Source organism: Diplotaxodon limnothrissa, linkage group LG19 (genome assembly GCF_057381915.1).
Source record: "Diplotaxodon limnothrissa isolate DT_005_m linkage group LG19, D_limnothrissa_male_GT1.1, whole genome shotgun sequence".
NCBI classification, from domain to species: Eukaryota; Metazoa; Chordata; class Actinopteri; order Cichliformes; family Cichlidae; genus Diplotaxodon; species Diplotaxodon limnothrissa.
Genome location: NC_140614.1, coordinates 18864551 through 18890158, shown reverse-complemented (window position 1 = coordinate 18890158; position 25608 = coordinate 18864551). Strand labels below are relative to the sequence as shown.

At 39.8% G+C, this 25608-nt stretch overlaps 1 protein-coding gene across 1 annotated transcript in view; it reads right to left on the bottom strand.

Moving 5' to 3' along the window:
- kif6 (kinesin family member 6) overlaps positions 1 to 25608 on the bottom strand; it is a 76992-nt gene that overhangs the window by 16271 nt on the left and 35113 nt on the right. Inside the window, exons 12-14 of the mRNA XM_085342468.1 lie at positions 21763 to 21922; positions 13153 to 13341; positions 2429 to 2531 (exon numbers count right to left, since the gene is read on the bottom strand). Coding sequence (XP_085198594.1) covers positions 2429 to 2531; positions 13153 to 13341; positions 21763 to 21922 — 452 coding nt within the window. The remainder of the gene's footprint in view (positions 1 to 2428; positions 2532 to 13152; positions 13342 to 21762; positions 21923 to 25608) is intronic.

Sequence of the window (25608 nt, the reverse complement as noted above, 5' to 3'; positions counted from 1 at the left end):
CAGCAGTCTCAAAATTGCAAAGCTTCTGAAGCGTGATCATCGAACAATCAAGCGTTTCATTCAAAATAGTCAACAGGGTCTCAAGAAGCGTGTGGAAAAACCAAGGCGCAAAATAACTGCCCATGAGCTGAGAAAAGTCAAGCATGCAGCTGCCAAGATGCCACTTGCCACCAGTTTGGCCATATTTCAGAGCTGCAACATCACTGGAGTGCCCAAAAGCACAAGGTGTGCAATACTCAGAGACATGGCCAAGGTAAGAAAGGCTGAAAGACGACCACCACTGAACAAGACACACAAGCTGAAACGTCAAGACTGGGCCAAGAAATATCTCAAGACTGATTTCTCTAAGGTTTTATGGACTGATGAAATGAGAGTGAGTCTTGATGGGCCAGATGGATGGGCCCGTGGCTGGATTGGTAAAGGGCAGAGAGCTCCAGTCCGACTCAGACGCCAGCAAGGTGGAGGTGGAGTACTGGTTTGGGCTGGTATCATCAAAGATGAGCTTGTGGGGCCTTTTCGGGTTGAGGATGGAGTCAAGCTCAACTCCCAGTCCTACTGCCAGTTTCTGGAAGACACCTTCTTCAAGCAGTGGTACAGGAAGAAGTCTGCATCCTTCAAGAAAAACATGATTTTCATGCAGGACAATGCTCCATCACACGCGTCCAAGTACTCCACAGCGTGGCTGGCAAGAAAGGGTATAAAAGAAGAAAAACTAATGACATGGCCACCTTGTTCACCTGATCTGAACCCCATTGAGAACCTGTGGTCCATCATCAAATGTGAGATTTACAAGGAGGGAAAACAGTACACCTCTCTGAACAGTGTCTGGGAGGCTGTGGTTGCTGCTGCACGCAATGTTGATGGTGAACAGATCAAAACACTGACAGAATCCATGGATGGCAGGCTTTTGAGTGTCCTTGCAAAGAAAGGTGGCTATATTGGTCGCTGATTTATTTTTGTTTTGTTTTTGAATGTCAGAAATGTATATTTGTGAATGTGGAGATGTAATATTGGTTTCACTGGTAAAAATAAATAATTGAAATGGGTATATATTTGTTTTTTGTTAAGTTGCCTAATAATTCTGCACAGTAATAGTCACCTGCACACACAGATATCCCCCTAAAATAACTAACTAACTAAAAACAAACTAAAAACTACTTCCAAAAACATTCAGCTTTGATATTAATGAGTTTTTTGGGTTCATTGAGAACATGGTTGTTGTTCAATAATAAAATTATTCCTCAAAAATACAACTTGCCTAATAATTCTGCACTCCCTGTTAGGGATGGGTATCGTTTAGGTTTTATCTGATACCGGTGCCAAATCGGTACTTTTGAAACGGTGCCGGTGCTCAAACGGTGCTCAAACCGGTGCTTAAAGAATGGAGAACACAAAATTGGTCCAAAAACCTCTCATATTCAGCTGGTTTTTTGTAAAAAGATAACAATGTTAGCCTTTTCTGCAGCTATGGGGCATATATGGTATCACTCTTGGCTGGAAGCAGTGCTTAAACAATGTAAAAAACACAAACGTTGTCCAAAAACCTCTCATGTTTAGCTGTTTCCCTCTTTTTCTTTGGTCATTTTAGCCTTTTTGGCCAGGGTGAAGGGAGTATCTGCCATCAAACAAGAAGACAGCCGCATGTAGCTATGATGATGTTTGCTAGTTCACCTTACATGCATTAATGTAATAACGTGGTTAGCCTACTCAACGTAAATTACACACGAACAACATTAAGCTACTCACGCAGAGAAGAACGGCTGCTGCTGCCATCAAATACGGCGCATTTCTCGGCTTTTAAAAAAAAAACCCGCTATGCGTCGCCAGGTGTTTCATCGGATTCGAGGTGTTACCTCCTTTGACAGTATCACAGTATCAGCTTAAAGCACTTGTTGCAGGCTGCTGAGTTTGCATATTTTGCTGTGAAGTACAGCCAGACTTTTGACCGCTTCGCCTTTGGGCATTTTTAATCTGTAGCTCTGCATAAAAGAACGTACGTACCTGGCCCCGCCTACTATCCTCGGAAACGTAAAATGATTGGCTAGAAGTGTATCACAGCTCAGGAAAAAAAAGCACCGAAATGTGCGCTGCTTTTCGGTCTGGTTACTACCGTTTATGTCAGAACCGGTGCCATCATGGCACCGGACACCGGTACCCATCCCTACTCCCTGTATATGTAATTTGAATTTTACTCAAAACTATTGCTCCGTGTTTATGAGGGCAAAGAATCATTTTCCTGAGTGAACGTGACTTTGTTAACCACATTCATGTGACCACTCAGACTGATTCCTGGTGTTAGAGAAAGAGGTGCCCGAGAAGAAAACGATATCCTTGAAATGCTGAACTTTGTGGTACTGCTTATACATTGAAGTAGTCTGCCTTAATTTGGGCATTATCAGGATAATATTTTGTTCTACTAGTCATTAACCTCTGTTTCAGCAGACTCTTGTTGTCTTCAATGGTTAGGTGGTCTTCATGGTCTCTTATGAAGATCTCAAAGGCCTCTTGTTTTCCCATTGACAGCTTGGGGCCTGAAAGAGAGAGAATAAAAATCAGCACTGAGATGCACAGTGTGCTTTATTTTATGAATCAGAAACACTGTGTATATCAGCAGCTCCACGGTAAAAAACATCATCTAACTTGAGCACTCATGCCAGGTCCTGCTGTGCAAATAATAATGGATAATAATGGATTGTATTTATATAGCGCTTTTGAAGGCACCCAAAGCGCTTTACAATACCACTATTCATTCACTCTCACATTCACACAAATGTGAACATGTTCCCACATTCACCGGTACTCTACTCCAGTCTGGGAGCCAGATGTGCGCTACAGAGCTCTACTGATATGGCTGATTATCGCGGCATTTGATGATTAGCGAGAACATAAACACAAATATAAACAGCAGTTCTGAACATGTCAAGATTACATAGCGGATATACCCCACCCCTCGCTGCTCAACCTCAGCAGTGCATCGCACATCAGGAAACATGATGTTGAACTTCCTGCTCACTGCTCAAGTTTTTATTAAAGCTGTACACATCTGCTTTAAATACTGCACTTCCACCAAGGGGATAAAACACAACACAGCAGAGAGCGTTGATTTGGTCTCCTTCTGAAAATGCGATTGAATTAGAAAGGCTGGATTGTAAATTTTATTCTCAGGAAGGTTCCTAAAGGAGTGAAATGACCCAGAAGCATCTGTGTGGTAACCATTATGCACCATCTCTGTGTCCAAATGCACCTGGAGTCTAACTACAAAGCTATGGTTAGACTAATATAAACACATTAGCAAAGGAAGGATGTTTATTTGTAGGTTAAATAGTTCTGAATAAAAGTTCTTGTTGAGATTCCTGATGGGCAGAGGCAATTGTCATCATATGGCAGAAAGAAGACACCAAAATCGGACCAAACTCGACCTAAGAAAATCCTTGAGAAGAGCCCATCCACAAGATAACGTTAATATGTCACTGCATGGTTTGGATTACTTGGGGAAAGGGGAAAGGATCAGTTGACAAAGAGCGAGCGAGTGAATTCGACAAAGTCGAAAGCTGACGGCAGCTCGCGGCCCTTGCTGTCGAGGTAGGGCTTCATGTGTGACAGACAGTAGTCTGCCTGCTCTTTAGTCAGGTTCTGGTAGAGCTCCTCTTTAGTGACGTTCACATCCTGACCTTAAATACTGACACTGCAATCTTAGTCAGTCAACTGTGATTTTTTTCTGTTGCCTCCTTAAATAACACAATGAGATCAGTACAGATTATATTGGTATTAGAGAAAAATCTTACAATTAGCGCACTGTTATTTTTCATGCTATTACATGATAATAAATCTGTTGTAAAAACTTTATTTCTCTTAGTTTAACACAAAAAGCTAAACTTGTATGTAGACATTAAATGACTGGGAGCTATTTATTATTTATAAGTGCTGCATGTATCATGGTGACTGGAATTCACTCTATTTTTTTTCTGTTTTATTAAGAAGGCGAAAAACAAGTTGTTGTTTTCCTCTCTGTTACCAACTGTTTTCCAACTGTTCCTTGGAAAATCCAAAATGCCACCATGATTTCCAATAATCCCTGCACCCCCCGTTAAATCTGTGGACTTATCCGTTCTAACCAAAGACATTCGTACACAGGACACTAACTCATGTGAGATTAATCGTGGGACAGTTAGGAATGCTGTTTCTTTATTTTTGGAAAGTCCTGATTAAAACCAACTTAGACGTGCGCTACAAGAGCCAAACTCTACAAATCAGCATGAGGGGATCTTGAGGGGAAATGCACTCCGGTCGACTCTTGTAAAAAAGCAGCATTCCAGGAATATCTAAGGGTGATATAACATCATATTATGTTGTGCTCACAGAATTTGTGGGGTAATGAGATCACACGGTCCTCAGGCCAACTTACCTCATTTTTCTTTTCCGTGCTCCAAGTGCAGACAAACCACAGAGGTTTGAATGTGTTGTGACTGTTGTTGCTGCTTCAACAAATTTTAGAGGTGAAATGCCAGCAAAGAGAAGAAGCTAGGAGCTTTCACAATTATTTTTGGGTGAATTTTATGTTCCTACTGCACTTTCTCACTCACTGAGGTGTCTCCATTTGGTCCAGATCACAGAAATGTGTGGACGGCCTGCTAGAATCATCAGCGTCTCATTACAAGCTAGCCGGATTTACGTTAAGATCTAACTCTCACTTAAGACTTGTCTCATTTCTGGTTAATTCAATTCTTTAACAGTCTGAGCCACAACAGGAACACCTTGTCTTTCTATCAGCGCTCTATGAAAAGAACAGGAAGGAGACACTGTACATCTGTACCTTCATAAGACTCTAAACACTCCTATTAGTCCTGTTTTCATTGTACAGCAAACGCAGCAGAAATCCAGCTCTATGACGTAATGTGCGCAGAGTGCTTCTACAGAGACAGTGGTAATCAGAAAACCCTTCCTAATGTCCAGGTTCTATTATGTGTTGGCTGAGCTAGGAGGCCAAGAACAGAAGGAAAAAACAGAGTCTGACAGTATGGCTTTCAATCATCACAAATGGTTTCCATGGAAAGTTCATCATCATTATATTTACAGTGCATCTTCAGGGGACAGTGATTTTTATCCAGCGACTGCAGCAGCAGGACCCAAAGATTAGACCTAATTGAAATGTACATAAACAGTCAGCGACCCTCTGAGCATGCGGACATGATAAGTGTAGCGCATTTGTTTTAAATTAAGACAGAATAAAGAACAATGATCTAATGTGCATATAGTTTGAGTCTCCAAGTGGGTCATGGAAACCAGCCGCTGCAGATGAGAAACATATGATATCTGCTCTATTGTTAAAGAACTGCGTCAACTGTGTGTCCCTCTGGTATTCTGCTCATTCTGTGTATTTCATAAAAAATGTATTTAGAGCACACATAAGAAGACGCACAAGGACAGCTGTATTTTTCTTATCCTTTTTTCTCAATGCGTTACTTTTAAATCTATGGGTCTAAAAATTCAATAGTTAGGTACTGATTTACTACTGTGGCATATTAAATAAAGGTAACAACAGAAATAGTAAGGTTATTGGAAAGAGTGCTAAAGTGCTTTGCAAAGAATAAGAACATATATAATAAATAAATACAAAGGAAAAAAACAGATACTATAAATAAATAAAGCTATACAAAAAGTTAACTGTCAGCTAATAATAAAATTCAAAAATCCTAAAATATTCTAAAGATGGAAAATAAATAAATAAATAAATAAACAAACTGGGAAAAGGAGGTTTCTAAAAGATATATATTTAAAGGCACAGGCAAAAGTAGGAATAAATCCGACATTTTCTGATATGAAAATTGTAACTATTAGGAAGAAAACCTGTGAAATGAATAATAATAATAATGATAATAAAAAATACACAGATGAAGGGAGGCAACATTCTGAAAAACAAAAGGATGAGATATGTAAGATTAGACTTCAATTTACATGAAAAAATTGGACATTTAGAAAAATGAAAGCCAAAATAAATAAAGATAAAAAGCTGAAATTCTAATCCACCAGCCTCTGTAAAACTGCTGTTTTACTGCATGAAACTGCAGAAACAACAGATGTTGCACAAAGCTCGTCTAATTCAGTGTGTAATTATGTTCTGAATCCACCCATTTTATGACAGTGTCTCTTTAAAGCTTGAAATTAGAGTTAGAGCTACAGTTATCAGGATTCCCTTAGTGAATTTGACTGCAAAGTGTAATCTTTTTTTGTATATTTTTTTCTAGATAATCTACAAAATATTGTGCATTTTCCCTCAAAAATCTAATCTCAGAGTTTGAGAGTTTTTCTCAGAAATGGTCTCTTTTTAAACAGAGAATAAAGAATGGACCTCATAAATCTTTGTAGAAATGCAGCATGAACACCAAAGTCTAAAAAAACCAAATAAATAAATATTGACCCCACCTGTGCTCCACATAAAAAGCATTACAACTGTAGGAAATGTCTTCTCTGATTCTCCTGTAAGTACTCAGTGTGGTCTTGTGCTTCCCAAAGTTACAGAGTCTCCCTGGACAGCATCAGGCTGAAAGAGTCAGGAATTTCTCATGAAGTGTGAGAAAATTGGTTGAACATTCCTGAGTGGACGTGTAACTACTGCAAGATCTGGAGATTTCTGGGGGTGTGCAACTTTCCCCACAACAGAGTGGACAGTACTAATACTGTTGGCAAAATTAAAAAATGTAGTCATTATATAGTCTGGTTTAAGAATGAAGTCATCTACAAACACCATCTCAGTCTGTGACTCCACAGCAATGCTAAATCAGTCTTGGTCAGCATGCCGTCCACCATTGTTATAATCCTCCAGCCTGGAAAAGGGCACACATTTTATTTTCTTGAGGCAAGAATGCTGCAGCCTCCTTATTTCTGATGTAAACCAGAAGTGCCTCTTTCTTCTACAAAGAGTACAAAATGCTACAAAGTTGCTTAGGTCGTCACCGATGATGACTCAGACGTATGTAGCACCATACCTCTGAGTCTTTATGTAGCACCAAATCACAACAACAGTTGCCTCAAGACACTTTATATAGTAACGTAAAGACCCGACAATAATACAAAGAAAACAGAGAAAACCCCAACAATCACATGCCCCCCTATGAGCAGGCGCTTTGATGACAGTGGGAAGGAAAAACCTTCCTTTAAACAGGAAGAAAACTCCTGCAAAACCAAGCTCAGGCAGGGGCGGCCATGGGCTGCGACCGATTGGGGATGAGTGGATGAAGACAAGACAAAGACATGCTGTGGCAAAGAGCCAGAAATTATTAAAAACTGCAACAACATAACTGCAAAAGGAACAAAAGAAAAAACAAGAGAGATTAATAATAACTAATAATTAAATGAAGAGTGGTGTATAAACACATAGTGACTGAAAAAGGTGACTGTAGAAAAAATACTCCATGCATTTACAAGGGGTCAACCACAGTGGTTGATCCCTCCAACGTTGCTTTGTGGAGAAAAGAAGATACTTCGAGAAGGAAAGCCATTTCTGCAGCACTCCACCAATCAGGCTTGGATGGTAGAGTGGCCAGATGGAAGCCACCCCCCACTAAAACTTTGTCAAACTGTGACAACCGACATGTAGTTTGCCAAAAGGCACCCTAAAGACTCTCAGACCATAAGAAACCACATTGTCTGACCTTATGAAACAAAGACTGAACTCTTGGGGCTGAATACAAAGCGTCATATCTGGAGGAAACCAGGCACCACTCATCACCTGGCCAATACTATCCCTACACTGAACATGGTGGTGGCACCATCAAGCTGTGGGGATGTTTTGTTTTGTTTTTTTTTTTCGAGGGAAAGATGAATACAGCAATGTACAGACATCCCTAGCACACAGTCAAGATAACAAAGGAGTGACTTTGGGACCCGTCTGTGAATGTTCTTGAGTGGCTCAGCCAGAGACCAGACTGAACAGCTCTGGAGAGATCAGAAAATATCTGAGCACCGATGGAGCCTGAGAGTTCCCAAAAACAGGTGTGCCAAGCTTGTAGCATCATACTCAAAAAGACTTGAGGTTGTAATTGTTGCCAAAACTGCTTGAACAAAGTGTTGAGCAAAGGCTGTGAATACTTATGCACAATAAGTATGCGAACCTCAAGAAAACACTTTGTCACTGTGGGTATTGTTTGCAGAATTCTGATGTGAAAATTTGAATAGAACTGATTTTGGAGGCTTTAACATGACAGCTGTGGATCAGCTGTAGTTGCAATGATCTATGTTCATTAAATTTATTTTCACAGCTGTTAATATACCTGGATGGACTGCCCAAGTAAAACTAAGAGGAACCAGAATCCATGGAAGTTCATGTCTCACAAGAGAGAAAGAAAGAAATAAAATGGCCTTTTGAGGCCGAATGAAAACAAATCTTCTGCTGTGACAGCCCATATAATAATGTTAACTGCATATCAGATAATCTAATACATATGGAACATCATTTATCAGTGATTTTAAAAACCCCTGTTCATGGTCTTTGTTCCTTCTATAGTCCTTTATGGACAGACTTGAAGTGTGTATTTTGTTTTCAAACAGGCTCTTCTGGTCTTATTACTGCACTGGGCACCATGACACAAAAATGTCAGAGAGGATGAGAGAGCTGTGGTTAGCAGAGACAAGAGCGCAGGCTTGGTTTGATGAGTTTCTGGCTCATACCGAGCCTGATGGCTATGACCAAGCTTGTTACAAAGGCTCAAGTTCATCATCACTCGAGGCTCCACTTAACCAAAATTAAGCAGGAAAAGCCAAATAAATGCCGCCTTTGGCTGGAGAGCTCATCCAAAAGCTTAACTTGCTTAACCTCAGCATTCCCCTTACATTTAAACCAAGTTTATGTCTAAAGAAGTTCAGCTGCAGCTGAAGTTTCTACTTCTAAAGCTGCCACCTTTGGGTCATTGTTATCATGTATCTTTAAACTTTTAGTTCATAAAGGCTGTCAACCACGCTTAGGCTGCCAGTTAAGTAAAACAGTATGGTTCTTTATTATGTACACATTTGCCAAAACGAAAGAGTAAATATCCTCTGGCATATTTACTTATGTATTTATGCATACATTTTTGGATTTGAATTGAGAACTACAAACAAATTACGTATTTGGCATTCATAGACAGGATCTCAGGGCACACTCAGAGTAAGGAGGGTGTTGGTTTTAAGAATCTAATGCAGTCCTTTTGCCTTTCTGAATATGACTGTTAGAACGCACAGTTACAGTGGGGCAAAAAAGTATTTAGTCAGCCACCGATTGTGCAAGTTCCCCCACTTAAAATGATGACAGAGGTCAGTAATTTGCACCAGAGGTACACTTCAACTGTGAGAGACAGAATGTGAAAAAAAAATCCATGAATTCACATGGTAGGATTTGTAAAGAATTTATTCGTAAATCAAGGTGGAAAATAAGTATTTGGTCACCTCAAACATGGAAAATCTCTGGCTCTCACAGACCTGTAACGTCTTCTGTAAGAAGCTTTTCTGTCCCCCACTCGTTACCTGTATGAATGGCACCTGTTTGAACTCATCATCTGTATAAAAGACACCTGTCCACAGCCTCAAACAGTCAGACTCCAAACTCCGCCATGGCCAAGACCAAAGAGCTTTCGAAGGACACCAGGAAAAGTATTGTAGACCTGCATCAGACTGGGAAGAGTGAATCTACAATAGGCAAGCAGCTTGGTGTGAAAAAATCAACTGTGGGAGCAATCATCAGAAAATGGAAGACATACAAGACCACTGATAATCTCTCTCGATCTGGGGCTCCACGCAAGATCTCATCCCGTGGGGTCAAAATGATCATGAGAACGGTGAGCAAAGATCCCAGAACCACACGGGGGACCTGGTGAATGACCTGCAGAGAGCTGGGACCAAAGTAACAAAGGTCACCATCAGTAACACACTACAACGGCAGGGAATCAAATCCCGCAGTGCCAGACGTGTTCCGCTGCTGAAGCCAGTGCATGTCCAGGCCCGTCTGAAGTTTGCCAGAGAGCACATGGATGATACAGCAGAGGATTGGGAGAATGTCATGTGGTCAGATGAAACCAAAGTAGAACTTTTTGGTATAAACTCAACTCGTCGTGTTTGGAGGACGAAGAATACTGAGTTGCATCCCAAGAACACCATACCTACTGTGAAGCATGGGGGTGGAAACATCATGCTATGGGGCTGTTTTTCTGCCAAGGGGACAGGACGACTGACCCATGTTAAGGACAGAATGAATGGGGCCATGTATCGTGAGATTTTGAGCCAAAACCTCCTTCCATCAGTGAGAACTTTGAAGATGAAACGAGGCTGGGTCTTCCAACATGACAATGATCCAAAACACACCGCCCGGGCAACAAAGGAGTGGCTCCGTAAGAAGCATTTGAAAGTCCTGGAGTGGCCTAGCCAGTCTCCAGACCTCAACCCCATAGAAAATCTGTGGCGGGAGTTGAAAGTCCGTGTTGCTCGGCGACAGCCCCAAAACATCACTGCTCTCGAGAAGATCTGCATGGAGGAATGGGCCAAAATACCAGCTACTGTGTGTGCAAACCTGGTAAAGACCTATAGTAAACGTTTGACCTCTGTTATTGCCAACAAAGGTTATGTTACAAAGTATTGAGTTGTATTTTTGTTATTGACCAAATACTTATTTTCCACCCTGATTTACGAATAAATTCTTTACAAATCCTACCATGTAGATTCATGGATTTTTTTTTCACATTCTGTCTCTCACAGTTGAAGTGTACCTCTGGTGCAAATTACTGACCTCTGTCATCATTTTAGGTGGGGGAACTTGCACAATCGGTGGCTGACTAAATACTTTTTTGCCCCACTGTAAAGCTGACAATGAGGTGACAGAACATAGTTAGCACCATCAATGGGAGACCATGATTCTCATCCAAAAACAGGAATGGACAGCTGCCTCTGCACTAGAGGAGAGTTGTTGCCAAAGAACTTGAGTATCGTGAGATAATTACTGATACATACACGTTCATCTTATCAGGATATCTCCTAGTCGTCTAACTTTGGATGGTCAGTTGGGAGGAGACCCAGACTAAAGAGATTATACAAGATGTGATCAAAAAATTCTTGGATAGATCTATTTAAAAAAAAATCTAGATTTCAAGATCATCTCTTTGTTCAATTCTGGACAGTATGGCTGCTCACTCTGCAAATGTTCACTCATACTTGTGCATGTGCAGTGTGTGCTGGATCTCTTCTGGATCTACACAGAAGTATAGAAAGTTGTAGGGAGGCAAATTTGGCAAGTGGTTCAGGGGTGCCTGTGAAGATTGTGTTAGTGTAGTTAAAAAAAGCCTTTCTCAATGTGTTTTGTACAAGCATTTGATGGCAAGCACCACTCTTCGATGTCGGTTGACAACCTCACCCTGAAAGACAGTTTTATAGTGCACAACACGCATGCTTCTTTTCTCGCTGCTCAGCTGAGTCACTGGTTTCAGAATTGGAAACGGCTTGTTTGTAGCAAGAGCTCCTATCACCGTCATCCGTGGGTGTTGTTTGTTAATGTGCGTACCATGCTTGACTTTGAGAACCGTGGGCGCAGAATACAAATATTCAAATCGGGACTTCCTGGATGAGATCTGGGCAAGCAAGAGACAGCGATCTTGAAAAGGAGATTAAACATATTTTAATCAGGTAATCATGAAGCTCATCTGGCTTGGCAGCTTCTCGTGATACTGAGGATGAACTGGATGTAGAAAACTGCGAGCAGGACTTCTGGAATAACCCTTTTTGGCCTGCTTCACAAAGGCACAGACATTCTGTCTCTAAATTAAGTGGATGCTTTCTCAAAAGTTGTCAGTCTAGGTTTAGTGTCCTGGTCACATCTGCATAGCGTCTCTTGTATTTACATTGCAGAAGTCTTGGCTCACGGCCTCGGCTTCACGTTCCAGTCAGTATTACAGGTTTTAAACCCATTAGCTTTTCACCAGCAACAAATTACAGGTTTAAAATACCATACTGTCCTTTTAATACATATAATCCTACTCATGGCATTGTGTAGAAATAAAGAAAAGGGTTCTGGTATGTCAGACCCTTACCATGCAGTAAAATCCACAAATCAGGAATTTGTTATGGCCCAGAGACACACAAAAGGCACAGTGAAAATCTAAGACCACAAAAAACAGCCTACATTCCAACCGAGAGAGATCACCTGTCTGTAGGCTTAGCACCTAATTTTTCAAAGCTTAAAAAGAGCGAGTGTGACGCTTAATGGAGTCAACATCTGTGAAAATTTGATTTAATTCATACAGTGCTTTATTAGTCCATGTGGGACAGGACCTGTTCTGATTATTTTGGTAAGCGTGAACAGCATTAGTACTAGGTCAGCTCTATTTCTGAGGAATATTACCCAGCCAGTTTTCATTTCTTACTTTTAGTCTTGAGCACTGATAGCTCACATATATCAAATACCACACCAAATGCAAAAATGACATTGGTTTCACTCTCAACATGTGGACAAGTGGACACTTGTCTTTAGAAACACTGAAATGCTTTGGAAATGCATAATACTTTAACACACACACATGATTAAACTCTTTTCATGTATTAAATGCTTTTTAAAGATATTGTAACATAATGTAAAACAATGAAACTGTCTCTAACAGGCCTCTAACAGCCTGGACTAAAAACATTCCATTCTACAAACAGTTACATTACTAGTTAGTTGATGGATGTTTTTCCTTTTAATTTGGGTTTTTTTAAATAGTAGAAATACTATTAAAAAAAGACATTTTCTATTGAAAGTAGAAAAATCTAGAGAACATTAGACAAGAAAGGAATTACATCAGAGAATGTTTGCCTATGTTATTTTTTCCTTGAAAGTACAGACAGCTTTTATTGAGATAAGTCCCTCTTAAATACCACTAGTTGTACTACCTGTTCTTTTTTTTTTTTTTTGATAATTTGGCTCAATGAACTCCTTTTGAGTTGGTTGAACCAAGTTATATGGCCTCATTTTAAGGCCAGAAATTGCTATGTTTAGGAAAAAACATCTGAAAGAAGCTGGACCTGATTCACACTTTGACTCTATATCACAACATATCAGCAGTCTTTCAAACACGATTTTGCATATGTAACAAGTAACATGCCAAATCTTTCAATATTGCCTTTTAAGAAAAGGGGAACACCTTGAGGTTGACGTACCTCTTTTCATGTACTGTATAGCTCGTCCTCTGTGGTCTGCTGAGATGGTCTCCATACTTCCTTCTTGTGACAGCTCCACCGTGGACACACTCGATGTACTCTGACTCTGGCTGTTGGTGATGTTTGCAAGCTGAGCAGCAGCATCCTGGGCTCTTTTTTTCTCCTTCTTCAACATCTTAACTAGGATGCCTGTCGCAAGGAATTAAAGAATGCACTTGTCTTTGTTTTGGAGGTAAGATACTGCAAGAAAATCTCCCTCAATTCAATTGGACAGATCACAAATCAAAGAACTTATGTCAAGCATATATGAGGACAGTTAGGTAGCTGCTCTAGAGTTAATTTTTGACAAAATTGTTATAAAAGTATTCCCAAATGTTTCAATATTTGATAAAGGCTGTGCTATTTGATAAAGGCTGTGCTTCTGTAGAGATTTCCTAAATGACATCCGACCTTAGAGAAACGGGAAGGTGCAATGTCTGGCATGAGTCAGTGGAGAGGAGCCAAAAGCCTGCAGAGATGACACTGCCAAGAATTTCTTGGGAGTCTTTTCCCACTGATGTGGTTGTCTGCTCAAGAGTATAACTGAGAATAACTGAGTGACTGTACTGACTCTTCTTAGATCTTGTCCCAGGGCTGGTTCGAGCTGACTACTCTTAGGTCCAAAAGTATTTGGACAAGGCCTCTGGCCTATAATTTAGGAATTATAGCAGTTTTTATAATGCGTCCCTTTTAATGGGCTCAAAACTAACTGGACACATTAGTTTCATGGCCTGCTTTATTTTTGGCAATGCAAAGGTTAACAAAAAGAAAAGCTTATGTTAAACTAGGAATTAACTCTGAGGGGGAAACAGCACAACACAGAGCTAAGAAACACACTACCATGTGAGGTGAGGACATGACAAGGGACAAGGGAAGGCTGAGACAATAAATACACAGCAAGTAATTAGGAAGACTGAAAACACCAGGGAAGACAGCTGCAGCATATCAGGGGAAGTAAAATTCAATATGAAGCACACAAGATATAAGACTATCAGATTAAAACAGTAATTAGACGCACGCACACACACACGCACATACAGACTGAGACCCACACTAAGACGTGAATCTGACAAAAGATAAAAACAGAGATAAGATGGGAACACAATGAGAATACACAAGGGGAAACGGGAATGGAAAGACCTGAGAAGAGGAAGGCCAGTTTAGAGTTTAGCAGAAAACAAAGAAAAGAGTCTGCACAGTTTTACAAAAAAGGACAAATGAAACCAAGATTTACTTGTATAATGGGAAGAAAACAAGTATGGAGAAAGACAGAAAGAGCTCGCGATCTTAGGCATACTACATTATCAATCAAACATGGTGGAAGCAACATTACAGTATGGGCATGTATGACTGCCAGTGGAAATGGGCCACTGTTTATTGACGATGTGACTGCTGATTCAAGCAGCAACACGGACTCTTAAGCGCACAGGCCTATAGCCTTTGCTCAGATTCAACCAAATGCTGCCAAAACTGATTAGACAACGCTTTACAGTGCAAATAAATAATGACCCAAAGCATACTGCAAAAGCAACCAAAGAGTTTTCAATGCAAAGAAATTAGATATTATACACTGGCCAAGTCAGTCATCTGATTTCAACCATAAAGAGCATTTTTTTAAAAAAGTTATTTACTTTAATACTCAAAGACTCACAAGAAGGAAACAATCAAAGGTTGCTACAGTGAAGGCCTGGCAGAACATTTCAAGGGGGAAAACAGCATTAGTTGATGTGCATGGGTTCTAGACTTCCTGCAGTCACTGACTACAAAAGAAAAGTGTAGAAAGTTATCCTTATAGTTAAAATTGTTTTAAAGGGATTTTATTTTATATTAGTAATATTTTCATTTCAACGTGTAACCATATTTTGATTTATTTATCCTGTGAATGGCCCTTCCCCTAATTTATTAGTCAGCATGAAATAAGAGTTGCCTACCCCTAATTTTGAGTCACACAACTAACAATGAGATCTGCAGACATCTCACTATAGTCAGACTATAACCGCGGGGGGATTTTTAAAGACAAAATCGGCATAACTTAACTTTTATTCCCTTCAGCCATGACAAAAGGGGATGTCAGTGGAAACAATAATATGAAGAAGTAGTCTCTAATTACAATTTCCATTGAAATAAAACATACAGTGTTCTCAAAACTGCCAAAATCTAAACCTAACACACTTCCAAATGACCTACTGTAGCCAACATTTACAGAAAAAGAGCCTGTTTCTGTGGGTCCTGTGTCATTGATTCAAACAAGTCATTACTTCAAACCGCTGTTCATCAGGTTTTTCCATTATTGGCATCTGATATCTTCATTTATGCACAAAACTACCACAGAAGTCTAGTGGAGATAAAAACTTCTATAGGAGCAAGAACGTGAGATCTGTGGGCTGTTTCGCATGCCATGTGGTGAAAATGCTGCGGTTAGATTCAGCTCATGATGTTCTTCTCCTCCTCGGCTTTTTAGTCATTCTCTAATATAATTTCCAACAAGCCAGACATTACAGGAAATACACAAAATGCCTTTAAAATTGCCACACATGGCAGATGTTTGATTTCATTCTCAATGGTGCCACAAACTACTCCAGTTTCAATGTACCACACAATGTATGCAATAAAAATTATAAGGAACAATTTGTTTCCCTACTCTTTACGTTTACGAATACAATGACAGTATTCAAGGAAAGGAAATTAGTGCAAGCAAGTGGAACTCGTATCTTTTGGCCAGCTTTGCCCCCAAACGGGTCAAATATTTCTGTTTCTTGCCAAAATGAAGTGTTAGTTTCTTTAAAGCTCGGTCATGACCATTCTGTAAAATATTTGGAGCCATGATATTTTCCTGACCAAGCAACCGAGTCCTCTCTGGGCTCAAAACCAACCAAGCTTTAATGGCCCTAGCCCAAAGATATTTTTCACATTTTCACCTAAGTAAAAGGAGACCCAAACAGCTCCAATTACAACATCTTGGATGAATTGAACAGCGTAAAACTAATCCAAGTACAATAAATGATCAAAAGCTGATGTTCTCCACCGAATGTGTAATAAGTGACACCCTATGGTACTGCTTTAACAAAGACAGGGCATCAGCACAGGCCTGTCAATTTTAAGTTGTTATCACAGATACAAAGTGAGAGACTATAGTTACTATCAGGAATGAAATTAATGCACAATACTAACATGAGAGGGTTTTTTTTGGTTGTTTCCACGTAGTAATACATGATGCTTTGAGGGCTTAGTATTTACACCAGTGAAGCCATGTTGCTTCTGGGTAGATAAGTCATGAGATCTCAACACGATACACCACCCAGGTCTAACTAATCTATGTTCAGTGGTAGCTGAGTATAGCTTTACACAAGTTTTGAACACCTTTGATATATATCATCACCCACCACAGTATTTGAGTCACAAATGAGACTGTCAGTGATGTTGTCGCTCATACAGCTCACAATTCATCACAGTTCACAGGTTATTTTTTACACTGCAGCCATGAAGTGCACAAAATTACAGGTGGGTCTAAGTATTTTTGAGCTGGATGCTGCAATTTGGGAGGTCAAGGACACAAAATTTCTTATTACCAAAGAAAAGGTGAGAGTTAATTGGCTAAAGCCACCCAATTGTCACTTTGATTATTGTAGAACATGTATTGGATAGGTCATGTGGCTTAAATCCAGACTTTCTGATGTCAGTTTAGATGACCGACCACCGAGAAGCTGCTGTAGAGATGGAAAAACTGGCACAATGCATGACAGAGAAGTGTGTCAGCATGCATTGATATAAACTACAATATATACACTTTGAGTTTAACTAGCATAAACTTTGCTTAAAAAAAAGTGTATAAATAAATAAATTAATAACACTTTCCTGTTAGGAAAACTCGGGATATTCAAGCCCCACAGAAATCAGGTCAATATTTTCTCTATAGGATCATTAGCATGAAGTTTGAATTCTATTGTTTTATATCTCATAAATTCAGATTTCTCTGAAATTTGCCGATCCTTTTTAGTCATCGTTTTTAAGGTGCAATGTGACCACATGAGCTGTCCTCAGAAAACCTTGTCATTTTGACATCGGCTTGTTTTATTTGTCACCCTAACCACTGTGCTTTCTTCGTTTGTTTAAAATCTGCTATGTTTGTTGCTTCTCTGTCATCATGTTACTGGTGGATATCTATTCACTCTTGCAGAGTCAACTAAGCAAAACCAGGTGCCCTAACTCTTGCAGATAGGATGCCCCCCCTTTGTTTTACTGGGAACTTTCCCATAATAAACCCTGTGAGGACTCCTCAGTGTCGCTGTAGAGCCAAGGGCGTAGGACATTCATACAGACATGGGCAGCACAGTAATTAGCTAGCGGATACAGGTTTGAAATCTAGATAGTTATTAGTGATCTGTTTGGAAATAATGTCACTCTTACAGACTATAATGTTACAAAGTGCAGACAGACCACCCTGACTGAAGGATTGACAGTTTAGGCTACTGCAACCTTATATACAAACTTCACAATGAAAGAAGGCAACATGGTCAGGAGAGCATGTACATTAGTGACTGTAATATGCGCCTTTAGACACGTACAGGGGCACTTTTGGCAATTACACGTGCATCATGTGAAAACCAGTATGTGACAATTTGAGGGGGAAAAAATCAAAGAAGAAAGGAATTTACATTCCAAAAAATAGGTCCAAGAAATACTACGGTAAAATATCTGTATGATAATATTCGATTTGTTTAGGAGACCTGCGAATTTTCTGGCTAAATAATCAAGCAGACGTCTCAATTTTCCAGCTAATGTGCAGTGATCTAACGGCAAGCCACAGCAAAAGGGGCTGAGGGTGGAATAATCCCATAAAGCCATTAGAAATATCGTATTCACACACCAATGCCATTATTATGATTAATAGTAATTATGATTAACAGCAGTCATTAGAATCTGTGTTTTTGTGGTGTGCTAGTGATGAATGTTAACCTACTTATATTTCACAGAAGTGCAGTAACCCAACCGTGCAATAACACAGACACATTTCCTATAAAGACCTTTTTCCTAATGAAGGCTTTACTATCAGCAGTAAGTGTGATTAAATGCTGAGGTGGGATGCAGAAAGACTAATTTAAATTGAAATCCACTCTGCTCAATTTATTTTCCACCCATTATCACCCAATTTAAAAAAGCCATTTCCTTAAACACTGTAACTCTTGTTTCAGCTAAGCGTGAACAGTGGAAGCTGTATATTAGAGGAATGAGATGCTGTACATCTGGATCTGAATCTCTGTGGTTTGAAATTGCACCAAATGTGCACGCAGTCCTATCAGGTCAATACAGCTCACCAGTCAAGGTGATTTTTGCCTCATTTCCCTACTGATGCATTAAATAAATATCATTACATGTAGCATCTTGACATATAACTGTCACTTCCAAAACAGATGAGTCTGGGCATGTGTGGGTGTGCTAACATGAGTTATCTCCTGAATGAGTTAGTAAAACTGTAAGGCAGGGGTGCCCAATCCCGGTCCTCGAGAGCTACCATCCTGCAGCTTTTAGATGCATCCTTGTTCCCACACACCTGAATCAAATGGTTTGATCTCTTCAGCATGCCATCATGTTTGGCAAAGGCCTGATAACAAGCCATTCATTTGATTCAGGTGTGTGGGAACAAGGATGCATCTAAAAGCTGCAGGACAGTAGCTCTCGAGGACCGGGATTGGGCACCCCTGCTGTAAGGTAAAGAAGTAAGAAGCCAGCAAATGTTATGACTTAATATTGTTTTAGATGTTCAGCATCTTCTACCAGTTAGAAGGTTGACAGTTTGCTCCCTGGCTCCTCAAGTTTGCATGCCAAAGTATCCTTGGGCAAAATACTGAACCCACAGTTAATGCCAATGCATCCATCGGAGTGAGTGTGTGTCTGACTGTTAGACAAAGTATAGCAAAAAAGAGCTTGTATGAATCTGTGTTTGATTGGATGAATGAGGCTTATGGTGTTCGAGTATAAAAGTGCTATATACAGTGGGGCAAAAAAGTATTTAGTCAGCCACCGATTGTGCAAGTTCCCCCACCTAAAATGATGACAGAGGTCAGTAATTTGCACCAGAGGTACACTTCAACTGTGAGAGACAGAATGTGAAAAAAAAATCCATGAATCCACATGGTAGGATTTGTAAAGAATTTATTCGTAAATCAGGGTGGAAAATAAGTATTTGGTCAATAACAAAAATACAACTCAGTACTTTGTAACATAACCTTTGTTGGCAATAACAGAGGTCAAACGTTTACTATAGGTCTTTACCAGGTTTGCAACACAGTAGCTGGTATTTTGGCCCATTCCTCCATGCAGATCTTCTCGAGAGCAGTGATGTTTTGGGGCTGTCGCCGAGCAACACGGACTTTCAACTCCCGCCACAGATTTTCTATGGGGTTGAGGTCTGGAGACTGGCTAGGCCACTCCAGGACTTTCAAATGCTTCTTACGGAGCCACTCCTTTGTTGCCCGGGCGGTGTGTTTTGGATCATTGTCATGTTGGAAGACCCAGCCTCGTTTCATCTTCAAAGTTCTCACTGATGGAAGGAGGTTTTGGCTCAAAATCTCACGATACATGGCCTCATTCATTCTGTCCTTAACACGGGTCAGTCGTCCTGTCCCCTTGGCAGAAAAACAGCCCCATAGCATGATGTTTCCACCCCCATGCTTCACAGTAGGTATGGTGTTCTTGGGATGCAACTCAGTATTCTTCGTCCTCCAAACACGACGAGTTGAGTTTATACCAAAAAGTTCTACTTTGGTTTCATCTGACCACATGACATTCTCCCAATCCTCTGCTGTATCATCCATGTGCTCTCTGGCAAACTTCAGACGGGCCTGGACATGCACTGGCTTCAGCAGCGGAACACGTCTGGCACTGCGGGATTTGATTCCCTGCCGTTGTAGTGTGTTACTGATGGTGACCTTTGTTACTTTGGTCCCAGCTCTCTGCAGGTCATTCACCAGGTCCCCCCGTGTGGTTCTGGGATCTTTGCTCACCGTTCTCATGATCATTTTGACCCCACGGGATGAGATCTTGCGTGGAGCCCCAGATCGTGGGAGATTATCAGTGGTCTTGTATGTCTTCCATTTTCTGATGATTGCTCCCACAGTTGATTTTTTCACACCAAGCTGCTTGCCTATTGTAGATTCACTCTTCCCAGTCTGATGCAGGTCTACAATACTTTTCCTGGTGTCCTTCGAAAGCTCTTTGGTCTTGGCCATGGCGGAGTTTGGAGTCTGACTGTTTGAGGCTGTGGACAGGTGTCTTTTATACAGATGATGAGTTCAAACAGGTGCCATTCATACAGGTAACGAGTGGGGGACAGAAAAGCGTCTTACAGAAGACGTTACAGGTCTGTGAGAGCCAGAGATTTTCCATGTTTGAGGTGACCAAATACTTATTTTCCACCTTGATTTACGAATAAATTCTTTACAAATCCTACCATGTGAATTCATGGATTTTTTTTCACATTCTGTCTCTCACAGTTGAAGTGTACCTCTGGTGCAAATTACTGACCTCTGTCATCATTTTAAGTGGGGGAACTTGCACAATCGGTGGCTGACTAAATACTTTTTTGCCCCACTGTAGGTACCAGTGCATTTACTGTATTTAATGAAGCCATGCAAACTTTTACCTTTCTAAGTTACAGGTCTTCAAAGTAATTAAAAATGGGTCAAAGTTTCAGTTTTTAAGTTGTTTTAATGGTACTTTTTCCAGCATTTTTGATTCTCATAATAGATGAAAGAGTTCAATTAAAAACTGAAACCAAATCAATTTTAGACATGCTCCAAGTCTCACAGCCTAAAGCCAAAATCTTGATTTTATTCAGCTTGATTTCTCCTATAACAACTTGGAACTTCAGTATCATGGGATACATCATAGCTTCAACATCAAAACTGCACCAATTTAATGTCCAAGACGCAGAGTAGCAGAAACAAGCAATGGTACCCTGGATGATTGTTCTCTTTCCTGATAATTCACAGGAGAGATCTTTGAAAAGTACATTTTGGGTAAAAATAGTCATTTCACCATATGGGATAGGTAGTTAGTCAAAATAAGTTAAAACACATAAGAGGTTTGATGTTTCATACCAAGGTCCCTAATTATTTTTCCTTTGTTTGTAAAACAATTTTTTAGTACAATCAGATTTTTATTGCTTCTTATTGACGCTCAGTCCAGGAACCTGGCAACTATTCTAATGACTAAGCTTGTGGATGCAAAAGCCAATTTTGCAAAGTTTTCTTGTGCAGCCAGAATATCAAAATAACGGAGAACAGAAATGTAGGCCAAGACGTTGTGTTCTGTGTGCCTCGCTGATTGTTAAAAAAAAAAAAAGTCAGACGGTAGCTGATGGTTTTGAAATTGCACTTCAGAACATTCAATCCCTTATTGCCTCTCCACACAGGCTTTGATCTATGTGCAACCAATGCCCAAACATGATGGATCAATAAAACACAGACTAGAAACAGAAAGAAAAAAGTCTTCCGGTATGAAATGTCAGATATTTCTTTATAGAGATTAACTGGAGCTGAAGTAAGCTAGCTGCAGCAAGCCAAAGGATACTAATCTCGTTATCACGTTGCCCGAGCATCTCTTTTAATTTGGCCACCTCTCCTGCACTTTGGTGGCTGTGTTGAATTTCTTCTTCCCTCCCTGTTGCTGCTGGTGTTGCTTTGTCATCACTGGATCTGTTTTTTCCTCCCTTTTTGTCCCAAATAATTACCTGTACACACACACGCGCGCACGCGCGCACACACACACACACACACAGACACACACACAAAGACAGTTACAATAAAGATTTCGTGATTTATTTATTTTTTACCACAGGTGCTCAGACAGGGTCTTTAAATCTGAAACATATTAGGGGAAATGTAATTTTTGCAAATGCAGAAGGCACAAAAGAGGAGTGAAGCTTGACCCTGAACATTTTGCGCTAGGATGATGCTCCCCAGGCTTGTAAAATAACTTTTCAGTTTCATGTCATCACTGTGGCACAGAAACACAAAAGATAAACTGTTGAACAAAAGCCTGAAATGGTGACAATCAGCGCTGGGAACAAATGAAATGAAATGAAATTCAAACCGGACGAACTCTTACAGGTTCACTGGAGTGCGACTCGGGTGATGCTCAGAGGAATGTAAACTGAACGGGAGATAGAGTTTGCGGATCATAACAAACTGAAGGAGAGATAAACAGACATTCAAGTGGGGTCTGGAACAGCTTCTGGTGGCTGCTCAAACTTCAACCAAACCAAAGCCCAGGGACGACGTGAGTACTGCAGCATTTTCCCATTGCTCAGCAGCAGCACGTCATTGCCTAAGACTTTCTCCATAAATGAGAACTTTTCTACAAACATTTTATGCACAACATGCAAGGGCAAACTGAGTAGATAGCCAAAGCAAAAAGAACTGTAAAAACACAAATTTTCTAACAACAACTCACCCAAGTGTTTAGTTCAGTCTGAGCACCAGCTGCCAGATATTAAATACAACAATACTTCTCTGCACAAGTCCAAACCATCTCCGCCTTGCCTCTCTAACTTTGTCTCCAAGTAACTCAACCTGTGCTGTCCCTTTGATATACTTATTTCAACAAACGTCTCAGGAACCCCTCCCTTTAAAGATACTTTCTGGGATTGAAGGATCAATCTAAAATCTTCACCACCTGGCAGCACCAACCACCTTCACTATTGTGTATGTTTTTGGTATTTCTTTTTAGCTACCGGCATTTCAGCAAAAGGCTTTTTTTGCCTGTTTTCACTGAAAATCAATGTTTCTAACGGTTGAATAAATGTTGTATTAACACAGTGTAGCATCTTGTAATACAAATTGGTATTGCACTTAAGTACAACCCAACCCTATTTAAACTTCAGTTGATATCGCTTCAACACCATATATAAATGTTTTGGACATAAGGTCATGACAGGTGTTCCTTCAAAAGTTTTAAATCATTTTTAAACACATGAATTTATACTTTTTAGAACATTTAAGTCACCTTTTTTAAAAGGTTTGAAAAGCAATCGGAGTTCACAGCCAGAGATATGTGACTCTGTAGGGTACAACATAACCAGTGCCAGGCTGATAGCCACCTTACTGACACAGCAGGAAGTCAACACTGATTGTAGATGAATGCCGACTATCAAGTATATTTAGCACATGTATGATTAAAAAGGCTTAAAGGAAGCAGCCCAGTGAGCATCTACAGGGAAAACCACCAGCAGTTAAAAGTACATTGTCATAGTTGGAGCTGCAGGTTCTCCTCTATGAAATACCACAAGCATCAAACAGGTGGCGGTGCTACAGCAACGGCGAAAGAGATTATTTTTTCTAGAGTTGACAGCAACAGTGTCATTACTATAATCACAATCAAAACCTCCACAGGTAAAGAGCCCTTTATCAGATCACTTCAACTAACATGGCACTCTTCAAGCTTCATGTTCAACAAGCTTGAACATGAATAGATGCAATCTTTTCAGCTACTCCCACTATTTTAAAATAATGACAGACAATCTGAATTAAGAACAAGTTAAAACCAGAAGCTTTCTCTATGGAAACTACTTGTTTATTTGACACAATCTCTGACCAACAAGATTGCCTCTCTCTCTTTCTATCTGAGATACCTGTAGCATGCAGGATGTCCAGTATTTACTACATTTATTTTAAAGCTTACGTTAACAATTATTTTGCAGATTAAGACTGTAAATATAAAGGGCTACCGAAAACTCATTGTTACAGGTTAGTTCTTCTTTAATTAACCCCTTGTTTCACACCAAATGTTTGTAGGTAAGCGTAAATGCATGTGGGAACACATCCTCGACTGTATGCTTAAATGTATTGTATAGTTGTTATGTACGCTTCTCAAATGTATGGTTTTAATCCAAACTATAAAGCACTCTGTAACTGTGTGTTTTAAACAGTTTTGTTTAAAGTTATAATTATTATCCTTATCCTCATAAATTTCTATTGCAAATCTACTGCTAATATAAATTGAATACATTTTGCAGTATTATTATTGATTAACTTCCATAGAAAACAATGAAGATGACCTTTTTTACAGGACAGTAAATATACAAAAGTAGCCAGGATGTAATCTGCTCTTAATGTTATGTTGGTCACTGCTGTACGGTGGCCCTGAGAGGCCAAACGGACTGCAACTTAAGAAAACACCAGCAATAAGAAAAACGCTGTAAAAGAACACAAAACATAACAGAAATAGGAAAAACAAAAACAAAAATAGAACAAACAAAAACGGAAATAGGAAAAAACAGATTTTTCAAAAGCACAAGGGAAGTATTTCTGGAGAGAAAAACAGCGTTTTTCTTATTGCTGGTGCTTTCTTAAGTTGCAGTCCGTTTGGCCTCTCAGGGCCACCGTACTGCTGTGATATTTCCACTCTGTGACACAATACGTAGCCAAGAATTTAAAAAAACAAAACAAAACAAAAAAATAACGGTGTAAAACTGAGCATTTAGAGCAGTTACTATGTGAAACTTTGACCATGTTGGAAAAGAGCATCTACTATTGGAACAGGATTATCAAGGGAAATAAAGAAAAAGCCGAAGAGATCAACTTTAATATTTCATGTAAATATGTTTGATCTCAGTTAACTGTTTCCTTAACTGCTTATCTAATTCACTGTTGAAAGTAATCAAGACCTCCTGAAAAGTCTCCCAGGTTGTCACAGGGCCATCACTTTCATGTAGCTAGAAAATTTCATTAAACTGTGAAAAATACACAACACATCTTCAAATGGCAGTGCCGCTGCCTTCTAGTGACTCGGGTTAGGTGAGTGGGAAAGAAAATGGCATGGATGAGTTTTCAGATGGGTTGATTGCTACGATCAGGTGGAAATTCTTGGAAAGTTTTAACTTAAAGACGTGCATTAAGGGCGGCGTGTCAACATTACACCTAGGATCTAATTAAATGGCAAATAACTGCAAAACTCTGTCTTCAGACTTTAGCCAGGCTATGGGAAAATCAGCCTTCAGCCATCAAAATCAACAACTCTGAGTAAAATCTGACATCACTAAGAAGTAAAACATTTTCAGAGTGAGATTTAGCAGCCACACACAATACCAAAAAGATATTTCCCGTGACTGCGTACAATACAATACATACAATACATTCCTAGTTAATGATTTTAATGTTGGCTATTTCAGTGAAATTACAGTGATAAAATTCTGATTAGTAACCTTCCACAGAGCCTTTAATTGCTTGAAAGCAGGAAATTCATTTAAATAAGTTTCAACCATAACTCAGGGGGTGACAGCTGGGCGAGCAGTTCAGAAGATGTGGGTCACCTGGTCAAAGCTGAGGTGATGAATGGTGGGAAATAAAAATTTTGGTGGTTTCATTAATTCAGTAACTGAAATGTGTGATCAAATTAGTAAAATAATTGCATATTTTA